The 13,743-nt window shown below is 45.9% G+C and overlaps 1 protein-coding gene across 1 annotated transcript in view; it reads right to left on the bottom strand.

Moving 5' to 3' along the window:
- Nucleotides 1-1,847: 1,847 nt before the first annotated feature.
- Nucleotides 1,848-13,743, bottom strand: part of DCPS (decapping enzyme, scavenger) — a 48,100-nt gene continuing 36,204 nt past the window's right edge. The window contains exons 5-6 of the mRNA XM_044437432.1: nt 7,830-7,940; nt 1,848-2,277 (exon numbers count right to left, since the gene is read on the bottom strand). Of these exons, the coding sequence (XP_044293367.1) occupies nt 2,011-2,277; nt 7,830-7,940 (378 nt within the window). The 3' untranslated portion in view covers nt 1,848-2,010. The remainder of the gene's footprint in view (nt 2,278-7,829; nt 7,941-13,743) is intronic.

Below are 13,743 nucleotides of genomic sequence, written 5' to 3'. Positions count from 1 at the left end.
TGTTACCCTTGTGGAAGCGGCCCACCAAAGTCTGGGATGCGTTGTAGCAAAGCATGCTGAGTATTACAAGCCGCCTCCTTCAACCACAGGTCTGTTTGCTGCCTTTCTCTGCACTGAGAACACTGAACGATCCTGTCGCACCCAATGCGGAGAGGCAACAAAATTAATCACATGTGTCGACACACAGCCGCTGCCCTTCCCTTGTGAATGGGAACGCTGGGGCCTACAGCGGCCTTTAATGATTTAATTATGTTATGTCTCATGGCAAATATTTGGGAATGATTGGCTTAGCTTCGACAGACTCAGCAATGTTCTTTCCAAATCCCAGATTCCAGATACTAAGTTCTGCTCTGCTCCATGCCCACTCTGTTGCTCTTGCCACAACACATCCTGGTTCTTCTCCCGCTGGCAACAGACAATAGCCCAAGAAACAGACACTTGGAGAGACTTGGAAGCAGGTGTGCTTCATATACCCTTCATCGAAGACTCCACCGAAAGCCAACAAATACATTTCTTCTGGGCATAATCTGAGGTCTCTTGAAAGAAGGATCAATCATCTTTCAAGCTGAGAAATCGCAACTGCTCCTAGGCAGAAGAATCACTTTTTTAGTTTGTTGCTTCTGAGGTTAAAAGAAGCCTCAGTAGGATAGTTACTGGGACAGAGTATGGAATTTCCCCTCGTATACATTTTTCATGTGCCAATTCTTATGTAGCCAAAACTGTATCATCCATGGTGCAAGAAGAGGAATCAGAAAGTTTTCTGAAGCACAAGAGCAAAAATGGGAAGCAGGAATTAAAAACTTGCCCATCTGGGGCAGAACATGCTCTGCAGCTACAGAACACAGAGAGTCCGGGTTGGGCAGAGGGAGAGAAGAGTATCCTGGGAAAAGGCGATCTTGGCTGGCTGGAACTTTCAGCTGGAGCACTCCTTGAACAACGCTTTGTCACCATCCCTTGCATCCTATCAAAATGGCAGTGGTGCTTTGTTTTGTTTTTAAGGCAGAAGGAAGAAATGGCAGAAAGTACGACATGAATGATCAAACTTTAGTCCAGTCTTTCCTGTAATGAAGAGCATTTAGCAGGAAAGCTACTGTGGGCTGCATTATACCATCGACTTTCTGGTAAATTTCTGAGCATCTTCATTAGAAAAAGTAGGTTTTAACTGTTGCCCCGTTCAGGGTCTAGCAGTTTTGTTTTAATACAATCACTATGGATCCTGTTCATACCATGGAGTTTTCCTGTAAGTCTTCTAGCTTCTCCTAAATCATGCTTAACCATTAGTTGAACTGCGGTGTCAGGAAATGATTGCCGATGTTTGGGTCAGGGAAGAAAGAATGATAGCAAAGCCATGCTCGGCTTGCAAGCCCAAGTATCCTGTAATCCACAACCAAGTCCTAGGGAATCCTCATGTTATCTCCAAACTCTGATTGTCTCTTCACACTGCATTAGCATCGGGAGCACTGGCAGCATGCAAGGGAATCCCTTTATCGCCTCAGTCTCTAGCTGCTCAGTCTCAATCTCACCTCTCCTCAGTCCATTCATCTCCTCAGTCTCAATCTCTAGGAGTTGAAAGAGGGGGTCCAACCCTCTGTAGGACAGGTTAAGGCCACGGGATGGAGTTTGCCTACACCACTCTAGACACTGGGACGCGCTAGACAGACATGATTTTTTATTGGTGTCACTCCCCCCCCACCTCACACACACACACGCTCACACTCACATAGAGAGGGAGGGAGGTTGACCAGGGTTCAGCAACATCTGGACAGTCACAAACTCCTCACTCCTGTTTCAACTAGAGATGAGAGGGGTACCAAAACCTGTCCTCGTGAAAAAGGAAAAATGATACATCTGGTATATGGCCATTTATTGATAGATAAAAAACAAATGCTGTGCCAGCAATAGGAATGGAAATATAACACTCATCTTACAAACTGTAGACAAGCATCTAAACACAATACAAAACTGTCTGCATGAAAGAGACACACTCTTTGCTCAGCAATCCCCAAGGGCTCAGACTCGACCAGCTTCCTGGAATTTCTTCAGCAGGGCTTCATCCGCCCGGAGAGCGAAGGTCAGAGTGCACTTCTCATAGTACTGGGGGTCAAGCTCCAAGTTACTGATCACGTCTGAGAGGAGGTGGGCTCGCTCCACTGCGCATCCTGGCGCCTCATAGCTCAGGGCGGTGAAATGGACGTGGAGGTGGTAGTAAGACGGCTGGTAATGCAGGAAGATCCGTAGCTGGGACCCAGCGATGCCGAAACGCTTGGCTATGGCCTCCTAGGAGGGAACACAAATGTCATGGTCATGCTTGCAACCAGGAGTGAGCGACTGCTCTGGGGACTGCTTTGCAAGGCAGGTAATTGCACCAGGCATTAATTCAAATTCCAGATTATTTCCATATGTACCCATTCTTTTGCCTGAAGGATTTTTCTTCTGCCAGGCTGGCAGAGTGACCAACCAGAAGCAACCATTAGACAGCCCCTGTTCACAGGCTGACGACTATAAAAGATGCAAGGAAAGGAATTAGAAGGATGGGGAGCACGGATTTTGTGGCCCACGTGGATGGGAGCCAACAGGATCAAGGTTTGCACCACATGGGCTGTCCTTCTGAGAAGGGCTGTTCCTCATTTCTGTCTTTTCTTCTGCAATTGCTTTTCTCTTTTCGAGTTTAAGCAATCTGTTCCTTCTTCCATTCCTCCAAGGAAAGACGTTTTGCAGATCCCCTTTTGGCTGCAGATCGAGAAAGGAAGCAGCAGTGGGGGGGGCCACCACGGGGAGTGAGATGAGGGCTGCTCACCAAATTGCGTTCATGCCCCCAGCCTGGGAATACCCAAACGCTTGCAAGCTGACTAAATCAGTGAAGGCATTGTTACAAAGGCAGAGACAAACACAGCCCTGGTACTGCTACAGAAGCACAGACCTGGATGGGAAATGTATGGCCACGAGTCCAGAAATCCTGAAGAATTTAATGCCCCAGGGGAAAAGGGTCTTCCTTCAAGGCAGACTGTTCACCGCACAGTCACAAGCTGTGCATTAGCAGACCGAAAGACAGCTGAACTGGAAGTGCTGGCGATTCAGTTGGGAATCATCTAAGTTACACCCTCGAAAAGCAGAGAAGGGGAGAGGGAACTGAGCAGCACATTCCATAAATGAACTCTTTGTGAACAATATCTTTGGTTCTGGGAAGAGTGGGTGAAGCGTGTCTTTGGCTTCAGCTGATGGTCCCTGTTCCAGCTTATTCCCCAGAATCAGCCTGAGCCAAGAGGAAATGGATGGTTGTTTTCTAAGAACTGTCATTTTGCTCTGCAGAGTAGCGCAATGCTGCAGCCTGCATAACCTTGACCGTCTTTATGGCTGTTCTGCAGAGCAATCGGCAGCTCATGGGGTCACGAGAAAAGAGAAACACGGGAAGCAAAGCAAGGAGTCTGTGTACTGAGTTGTTTTCTTTCAACAGGCTCACACTGAGATGATATGAGCAGACACATACAGGCAGTAGATTCATGCATTTAGGGAACACTAGAAATAGCCTAAGATAAGAGAAAAGATGTCAAACAGGGCAATGGAATGGAAAAAGAAATCATTATGCGTTTTAAGGGCAGGCTCCTATCCACTCTTACTGTGTGGGCCTAATTTCTAAGCAGGCAGGACTGTCTGTAGGTCTCCCAATGTAAAGAATGATGGGGAGAAGGAAGCAGAGCGGACTGCATCCTCACTGGATACATTTGCAGAAACGATCCTGCCTCTAATGTGAAAAACTCTCTGTCTAGACTCCTGCTATCACGACGTTTCATGGGAAACCAGCTCCTTGCATTGTCATAGAACAAAGGTGGGAAAACTATTTCAGCCCAGGGCCAAACTGGCTCTCAGCAGACCTGCTGGGGGCACATGCCGGAAGCAGGCAGGGGCACAGCGCAAAGTGTACGCCGTGTCATCCCCGCGTTCTTACGTGCTTTAGACACACACACACAAACCCCCAAGATATATGGGCAGAAGTGTGCCATGATCAGACTGCCCAACTCTTCAGTCTCCGGGGGCCTCATGCGATGCTGTGTTTAGGGCCAAACCCCCACGTGCATGTGCAAATACACATATACACACGGACACACATCCCAGTAATCCAGACCACTCTTTCCTTGCTGGGGGGCGGCGGGATCCAGGCATATCAGGATCACTGGGAGGGGTGCAGAGAGGTCACAGTAGAATTGTGGGGATCCAGTGTGGGGAAAAGCTGTGGGACCACAGAGCTCTCGGGGCACCTACGGGGGCCGAGTGAAAGCCTAGCGGAGGGAGCAGAGCATGCGTCCCTCTTTCACGACACAGAAAACCTCCTCTCTGACTGCAGCATGCAGCAGATTGTGTCCGGGATGATCTTCTCGGGACGCTGGCCCCGTCTGCAATTGAGCTTTGCCTTAAAAAGTCAGACTGTACCGCTTGCGTTTCTTGGAAATTTGGACAATGCGTTTCCCACTTTCTCTAACCATATATAGATGTGAGCCTATCTGTGAACTGAGGCTAACATTTCACATATCCGATGAAGCAGGTCACACTCTGCAAAGGTTTGGGCGACACTAAGTGTGTTCGCCTTAAGCCACAACAGCACTGCCCATGCTGCCCAGCCTGAGTCCTCTGGGATGCTGCTTTCCTGGGTAATTTGGTCTGGGCACCCCCTGCCTGTATGAAGAGCCAAAGGAAGGGCCAATCAAGTCGTGAAAGGGCCAACCCATTAAAGAAGTGGGGAGCCTGAACATCCGGAAAATCGCTCTGCTCCTGGAATGGGAGCCACGGGGCGGTCCATCCCCGTGCCCCCAAAGAGCAGCTATTGTGCCGTTCAGAACAGGGTGTGAGAAGCTTTGCAGGCACAAATGGGCAAAGAAAGGAGGCGCATGCAATAAAGACTATTTTGGGAGATCTTTAAAAATAGCAACAGCAGGATTTTAATTAGGTCACGGTCCTCACAGATCTGACATATTCTGTTCCTCAGAGAAGGTTTTGCAGCTGCTCCTCCACAAAATGTGAGAATTGCACTGGGTGAGGCTTCTGTTCACAGAAGGGTTCGGGATATGACATGGGGGCTCACTTGCGCTGCTCATACCGGGAGGCTGCTAGTCGGTGGGTGCTGTAGGGGTGGGGCCACTGGTTGCACGAATGTTTGCAGAAGTTATGAGTTTCTACCCATCACGGTACCAAAGCCAAGTCTGAAAGTATGATGGTAAAAAAGTATCCTATGGACATGAAATGACGACAGTGAGAAAACACACACCAGCATGGGGCAGCGGTGAGGATGCAGGGCTGAGATTCAGGCGATCCGGGTTCTAGTCCCTGCTCAGCCACGGAGCTCACTGGGTGACCTTGGGCCAGTCACAGACTCCCAGCCTAACCTACCTTACAGGGTTGTTGTGAGGATAAAACGGAGAGAAAGAGAAAGACGACGTAAGCCTTGAGCCCCTGCAGGAAAAGGAAGCCGCAAGACTAGAGCCAGAAGTCAGACCAGGACCACAAAACAAGCACCGCAGAGACCCATGTTGCTCTGGCAAAACTAGGCATGGCTGAGCAGCCTTTTACAGCCCTCCTGCGCCTTCCAGCTGGCTTCCACGATCACAGGGGCTCCAATTCCTGCACGCACCTACGGGCCTGAGAGCAGTCCTGCAAGTCCTTGCCAGGTGAGGCAGGTTGCCTGTTCTAACAAGCCACCCGGGGGAGCCATGCTGCTCTGCAGAGCCTGATGGGAGCTTCCTTCCTCACTACCATGGCCTGGACCAGAACAAGCGGAAGGTGAACAAGCAGGTTGTCACAGGGGAACGGAGCAGCATGTCCGGGGTTCTTGATGGGATATGAGCCCTGGGCAGATGTTCAGACATCAGCATCTACCCCTGAGGCTGGCCCGTCTAAACGCAGAAGCACCGGCCAATAACATGATGATAAAACTAGTCAGAGGAACCTCTGGCTCATGATTTCTGATGAACCCAACCCTAGTTTCACAGGAAACAGCACACTGTTGAGCAAAGCTGCTGCCCTGGGTTCGAGGGCACACACAAAGTAGGCAAGCCAGAACGGATCAGTTTTCCCAAAGTGGGCCCGACCCGTGTTTGCCTCCAAATAAGCCTTATGCATGTCAGTGGAGATTCCTCCCAAATAAAGAGGTGCAGGGTGGCAGCTTCAGACCTCCAGAAGGTGGTGTCAAATGGAAGTGGAAACATTTCCATTGGAGCGGCAGCTGTTGGCGTCGGGCCACTTGGACTTGAAATGCTCTGTGCAACATCTGGTCCCAGGGAGACACGTTTCATTTTGCCAGTTCTGCTTGGCAGCGGACAATTCATCACAGGGGAACTAATTGTCCCCAGAAGACCAAACAGCGGCAGCGGCGGCACTTGTGGCAGAAGTGGTCGTGGGGAGGCTGTCTTCCAGCAAGAGGAGCCATGAGTCCACACTGTGTGGCTAGGTGTAATATTCAAAATTAAAACAAAAATAAAAATCCCACATGCAGTTCGAAAAAGAGAGCACAGCTTCTTCTTGATTGCCTGCCAGAATCTCACCAGAGTGGCCTAGTAACAAATTGCTCAGATGCTGACAAGGGCAATTTCCTCAGAACATCATAGGAAATGACTGAGCAGCTACAGAAGACTATAATTCGCTCACACGCTGGAACTTCTTTTTGAATTAGCCCAGATCAGTTGCCTGCAGTGCAATTGCCACGTGAGCTGCACAAGCGGGGGATATCTCTATGCAAGCGCATACAGAGTGGGGCACCGGCCATAACGGAAAACCTATCGGTTCCAACAGGGATTCCCAAGAAAGTAATCTTGCTCCCCACATGAAGACTTGTTTTTGTGCCTCACTTAGACATGCCTTCCTTTCCGTTCCTTTCCGTTCCTTTCCTTTCCTTTCCTTCCTTGTTGTTATTAATAGTGAATTAGATTTTTCCATCCCCCAATGCAATAAAACCTGCAAAGCATTCCCTTTCCTCCTGCCCTTTCCCCTCCCTTTTCAATATCAATGACTCTTTATAGGTTTCAGGCATGTAAAGCAGAATCACTGGGAAAAAACTTGGATAAAAAATAATTACATGGCAAGATAAATTTAAAAAGAAATAAAGTGGATATAATTTTTGTGATTCATTAAATGATCTTGTCAGAGCTTTAGAGAAGCAAACAACAAGCAAGGAAGATGTGCTTTTTAGCTCCAGAGGGCAGAAAGCAAATGGTCCTTCAGAAACTGAATCAAACAAAACAAACGAAGAGGATTACTATATTTATTTGTATATTTATGTATGTATTTCATTGATTTTACCTCGCCTTTCTACCAAGGAATGTGACACTTGTAGCAGCTTGCAGCTTATTGTTTGAAACAATAACAAACCAGGGCTTGAAAACACAATCAAAGCACATCAATAACAAAATAAAAACAGCTTCCAACCCAACTTTCAAAAGATCTGCTTGAATAAAAGGGCTTTTCCTGGTTGGCAGAAGGGCAAGAGAAGAAACATCTCTGCTTATCTTTGCTCACCACAGCAAGGTTCCCAAGACTAGTTTAATAGTTGCAATGGATGCCCCTCCAGGACAGGAAAAGCAGGACACCTACTATGTTTGCAGGGCAAACATCTGTGAAACACTCCAGAGGAGACATGCAAATGTGTGCATGCATGCAGGCACATGTCTCTTTATTTTTCTATCACTTGTCAGCCTTGGATGCCATGAACCTGTGAAGAAATGCAATTTTCCCATGACAAAAACAAAAGCCTTTCCATTTGGGTGGTGGGAAGAAGATGCTAATGTCACAAGAGAAGTACCCCCTTAGGGAAAAATCTGGGTTAAACAGAAGAGGATGCTCACCTTCCCTTCTTGTGAGATGTTCCTAAGCAAAGGCAGGTGTGCAGCTGTGAGATCTCTCAGTGACTTGATTCCCCGGCAGTGGCAGATGGCGATCAGGTACAAATCGTCCAGCTACAAAGAGAGAAACATCAACTGAGCTCAGATAAGCAAAAAAGGGATTCTCAGCTTTTGCCACAGAAGTCACGTTGTGTTACCACTGATGATACCAATTTTTGCACAAAACCTGCAAATCCACATACATGTAGGTGCTGGTATTTTTGATATTTTGGTGCCCCCTTTTTATCTTACCAGGAAGAATTGGATTAGCAGCACTCCATGCACAGGCTTGGTTTTCAGCAAAAAGAGTTCACCTGGAGGAGCATTCCACTCTGACAGCCCTTTGAAATGGTGCAGTTTTAGCACAGGGTCTGCTGTCTGCTCTGCCTGTGCCTAAGATGCTGATGGAGATTTCCCCTGGAGGTGTTTGCAAAAAGTTTGGTGGGGTTTCCTCTGAAGAAGCTTCTCCTAGACCAGAAAGTTCTGAAGGATGGCAGAACATGTTTGTTTCTAGGTAGTGTCAAGCAACTCATCTGATGGTTTGTGGGAAAAAGAGTTTGATACTGAAAAGTTTAGTAACTTCTGGGTAAGTATTTTCAACTCATCAGGATGGATAACTGTAAAGAATGAATGAGTCATTTGACATTATCAAGAGGGTTAGAGATGCTGCTTGAAATGTCAGTTGAGCCAGACTTCTGGAAACTCCCAGAATAGTTTCTAGATTCAATGATAAAATTTTAGTTGTGAAAGTTATTTTAAATCCAACAGTGTGCTGGTAATCACTGTGCCCTTTTCAAAGTACATGGTGATGATAAGAAAACTGGTTGGTAAGAATGTCATTAAAGAGATTGTGTGACCAGGAGGCGGCTGAAAGATTTGGACTTAGTGCTGAGCTTGGCCTTGGATGCACAGAGTGGAGCTGGCGGGTCATCTCCTGTCAGACTCCGTTACCCATCTTTAAAATGGAACTACTTTGCTTAAAGAAAGGAAAAGAACATTCTGTATGAGATAATCCAATTCTGTTCCAAGAAAAGTGAATCCTGAGATATGCATATATTATACATTTTAAGCTCTCCTGAATTCTCTTGAACAGTTGGTTTATTTTCTATAATTTCTTTTGCTGGTCATGGGTTAGACTGCAACAAAGCCAAATGCTCAGCCATATTGTCTTGTTTTTTAATTATTGTTTATATTGTTATAATGTTTATACTGTTTGAATTTTGTTGGTTGTGCAGATGTGCTATGACAGATGCATTTGGTATCAATTACATTATTGATACCGTATATTGTTTTTACTTGGCTTTTTAGACACCTTTCTGAGAGCTCCACTGCTAATGAAGGTATAAAAAAGCTTAAATAATAAACTATTACAATTCTTATACAGCCTTCCTCTATAGCAGAGATGGACAACTGTGCGGGCTCAGGGGCCATTTTGTTCCTCCTCTGGATCCCTCCAAGGGCTGCAAACTGCTGGCACCCCACTGAATTTTCCCTGCAGAAAATGGTAGGTCAAATTTAGCCTGATCTCAAGGAGACTTTCTCACTGCTGCCATGTATAAACATTTGGGCAGCTGGCCGGGGGGGGGGGGGGGAGCAACTGCAGCCACAGCTTGGGCCATGCACACAGCCCTTGGGGTGCAGATGACTCACTCCTACTCGGAAGTCCCCATGGAATCCCCCTTTCAGATTTGAGATCAATCAAAGGTTGTTTGGAAAGGCTGGGTGACCACATCTCTGCATTGACATGGGAAAAGTTCAGGTGACCTTTAAAGTCCCTTCCAACTCTTTGATTCTACAAAGTATCAAAAAGGATCAAGTCCTGCACTACAAGACAAGACCTACCCTGAGCACAAGCTCCAAATCCCACAGACATGACACAGAAAGGAGGAGGAATGAGGAGAGAAACAGAAGCATGGGAGCAGTCTCTCCTTCACTGGGTGAAAAGAAAGGGGGCAAGCAGCTTTCCCCTTCCCCTCTCCCTCCCCCTGTCATGAATGCCTTCCTGGGATGCAGGGGTGGGTGCAGCCACTTCTTGTAGCAGAAATATTACTCAAATATCGATGGATGATACACTGTGCAACACCTCTAGCTTCTTGCAGTTTGTGGAATAGGGAGCTAACTCTGAGGCTTTAGCTATATGTTTACGAAGACAAACCATTTGTAAGTTCAAACGTTGCATTTTCTAGCAGTGAAAAAGGAACAAGCACGCCAGTATTAATGAGCACTGGCGATCCAGTGGATGCTGTGTCTGGAACCAGAGCTTTGGTTTCATATCTGGGAACTCGGTTTTCCTGCACCATATCCCATTCTGTGAAGTGGGCAAAATCGTGACATCCCACAAAAGACAAATGAGGTAAAGAAATCTTATTACCTGAGCCTTTGGGATAAGGAAAATTGTACCTCTCAAGTTTTGTGAATGGAATGATTAAAGTAAATGGGTTGCATCCAGGTTCTTCATAATTACAGCGAATTAATTACAGTGAAATCAATGGGACTTCAATAGGTCATGCTCACCTTAGGTTCAGTGGAACTAAATCTGTTTAATATCTCCCTCTCTCTCTCTCTCTCTCTCTCTCACACACACACACACACTTCCGCATATGCAAATACATGAGATATAAATGAATCTTTAGAGTGACAACAAGTTAAAGAGAGGAGTAGAATTCCAGCTCTTGCTGAAGCACTTGAATTCCCAGAAGTGCTTGTAACTAAAAATACCTCTCACCATTCCAAGTCATAAAATGGCAGCAACCCAAGGACGGTCTGTAGCTCTGACCGCAATTTTTTTGCAATAATTGGGGTAAAAATCAGTCATGTTGATAGAACAATAAACCAGAAGCTAAGGTGAAGAGTATTCTCTGCCGAGAACAGACTGGTCAAGCTCCAGCTGGAAAGGAAAGGCAGGGTCTCAACTGACTCCGCAGAGAGGGCCAGTCTGCGGCAGCTGCAAACACTGCTTGTCCAGCGTTCTTCAAAACAGCCCATTCTGTTGAGGCCTTCATGCAAAACTATGCATCTGTTGCAGTTTTAAGGAAATGCAGACAAAAATTCTAACCCATAAAGTTACCAAGAATTTGAAAGTGTGGGCAGAGTCAGAAAAAAATCCAAAACGTCACGAGGGTGAGCTACCAAGGAAACTTAGACCTGTGTAATCCCTTCTGTTCCCTCCCATCCCATCCTCAATTCATAGATATTATTTTCCTGGTTTGAGTCAAACTACAGTTTACCATTTTGCCTTGGCTGCATAAACTACTGCTTGGTGTTTTGAGCAAACCACTATATGGTGTTTCAGATAAACTGGTAAGCAATGGTTTGTATCTTTCTTTTTTCTTTAGTTATGAACTGTTTTTATGCTGTGTTATTATTGAATGTTTTAATCGTACTTTATATTTCTATTTTTATCTTTTGTAAGCCGTCTTGAGGCTTTTTGCAAAGGATGGCATAGAAATGTTTAAATCAAATCAAATCAAATCAAATCTGCACACCAGTGCTAGAAACATTAAAACCATAGTTTCCAAACCTGGTTTGCAGGCCATAAACCGTTTTCATCTAGTTGAGTTGACATCAACCCCTTGCACATTTGCCTTAAACTAGAGAAGAACCAAACGAATGGCAGAAGGGTGCCAGCACGAGCAAGCCCAAAGTTAATTGATGGTTAATTCTTGCACCACCAAACCAAGGTTCAGCTTTATGTCTGAACCAGCAATGAACAGGCAATGCCTGACGCAATATCAGAAGCTGGAGGTAACTGACCAGGATTTCAGGATTTAGTGACAGGGCTTCAGTGCCCTGCATAAACTATATGAGCCTTTCCTGGTGCTTTTATTGTTCCCTTCTTTTATTTAAGCATGAAATGCAAGCCCTCAGCCATGAACACAAGATTTCCTTGCCTTGGCAAATGTTTGATAGTGTCCAGGCAAACATAGCTTTAAGTCCAAAAACTTCAGAACCTGCTGGAGATGTCTGGTTCACTGGGACTACGGAATGATGAGCTGTTGCACATTGTGAGAACAAAACTAGCTATATTTGCCTTTCAGGCACCCTACTGGAATTTGCTCTTGTAACATGGTGAATTAATCCCTGGGGGGAGGGGGGTCTCTGCTTATATGATCACACTTCACCCCTCCCCCTGGGACTAGACATGATGCCACATAATTCTATCCAGCAACATCTGTTGCTTTATTTAGCAAACAATCCCGCAAGCAGCTTGCATGGACAGTTTGAGTAACGCCATCCCTACCTTTCCTCTTCTTGTATTAAGGTCACTGAAGGCTTTCAGTATAGGATATGCAGAGCCTTTGCTGCCCTCCATTAATGTACATGAATTGCGCCCATGTTTCCCAGTTAAATTGCCACCATGGGAGGTGGTGGACTGGAGTATGTTTCTGAAGTCAAATTAACCAGCATTGTTTTTGGCATTCTACTGGGAACTACATGCAGCCCCTTGCAATGTAGCTTGGAGGCTTACAGCTTAGGTGGGTTGGAGCAGAAAAATGCCTTGTGGCAATAAGAGGACACCACTCAGAAGAGGAAGAATGGATCCAAAGAGAATACAAATGAAATGAAACTCTCCCCATACCAGAATGACAATAATGACTTATATTTTGTTGGCCTTTACTGGTCTCAAAATCACTTGCCCTATTCCATCTCAAGCAAGTTGCCTAGCTTGAAGAAACTTGGCTGAAATGGTGCTGGCATTTCTTGATTTTAATTATCCAGAAATTGGATAAGTTTGTATGCCGTAGCAGGAAATCCTGGATGATTTAACCCAGAAATTGTGGGGATGAGTGGAGCAGCAGATGGCCATGTTCTTCTTGTTTCCACTTTTGATTTACAACCCAGGAATGGCTTGTGATGTGTGAACTTGGAAAAACTGGCTACTTTATAGGTTAAACAACCCAGAGTTAACCCAACAATTGCCCCTTGCCATTGGGGTTTGTTTTTAACACAGAAGCAATACAAAATTGCTGTTTTCACATATCATGCAATAAACCAAGAATGAAGCATTCTTGGATTGTTAACTGAAAGATGATTTGCATGCTCCACTTGTCCATGGCAATTCCTGGTTTAAATGCCCCAGAAACTGCTGCCATGATGTGCCAACTAGGCCCATGCACTATAACTATAATAGAAAAAACACACTATATAGATAGTGAAACATCCCATAAAACTAAAGGGCAGGTAAAAACACAATGACAAAGAGCACAGATGAAGCAAACCTGAAACATTCAGCGGTCAAGTGGATGGAACAAGTGGCACGGGATCAGAGGACTGTCTTCACCAACCAGATGAAGCTGCCTCCTTGACTGCTGGCTCTGTGCCCGTCAAGCAGGCGAGTGGCTTCTAGCATGAGAAAGAAGAGCCAGGGCGACAGCAGCTGGTGGGAATGGGGGTCAGGAGGCAGACTCATTGGCAGGAAGACCCTTTGGGGTGTCCTGCCCAAGGGCCGTCCAAAGCACGGACCCAGCATTGCCTCCAGCTTGGGTGGGACACCTGATTTTGAGGAATATGCAGGTTCATAAAGGCAACGGGCAGGTGTCCTGGACCCAAGCCATTTAGGGTTGTGATCCCAACATCTTGAATTATGCCAGGAACATGATGTAACTGCAGGAAAGCAACCTCTCTCATAAAACGTGTCACTGAGATGACAAAATATCACAGTTCATTTCTTGCACACGTTTTCTTTCTTGAGGAATTACTGGGGAAACAGTCTCACAAGACGTGCTGTGTGTACGGGTAAAGATGCCACAGAAAGAAAAATAAAAGGAGGCCGTTCAGTACTTCCCTTTAATCGATTTCCAGTGGGTTAATGATCTGCCTTTTAACATGGATCTATGCATCATGATGGGAAAATGCATGATGCATCGCCTAGATGCCA

Source organism: Varanus komodoensis, unplaced genomic scaffold, assembly GCF_004798865.1.
Source record: "Varanus komodoensis strain SLA01 unplaced genomic scaffold, ASM479886v1 scaffold30, whole genome shotgun sequence".
Lineage (NCBI taxonomy): Eukaryota > Metazoa > Chordata > Lepidosauria > Squamata > Varanidae > Varanus > Varanus komodoensis.
Note: the sequence above shows the minus strand (reverse complement) of the source record. Positions and strands in the feature narration are given on the sequence as shown.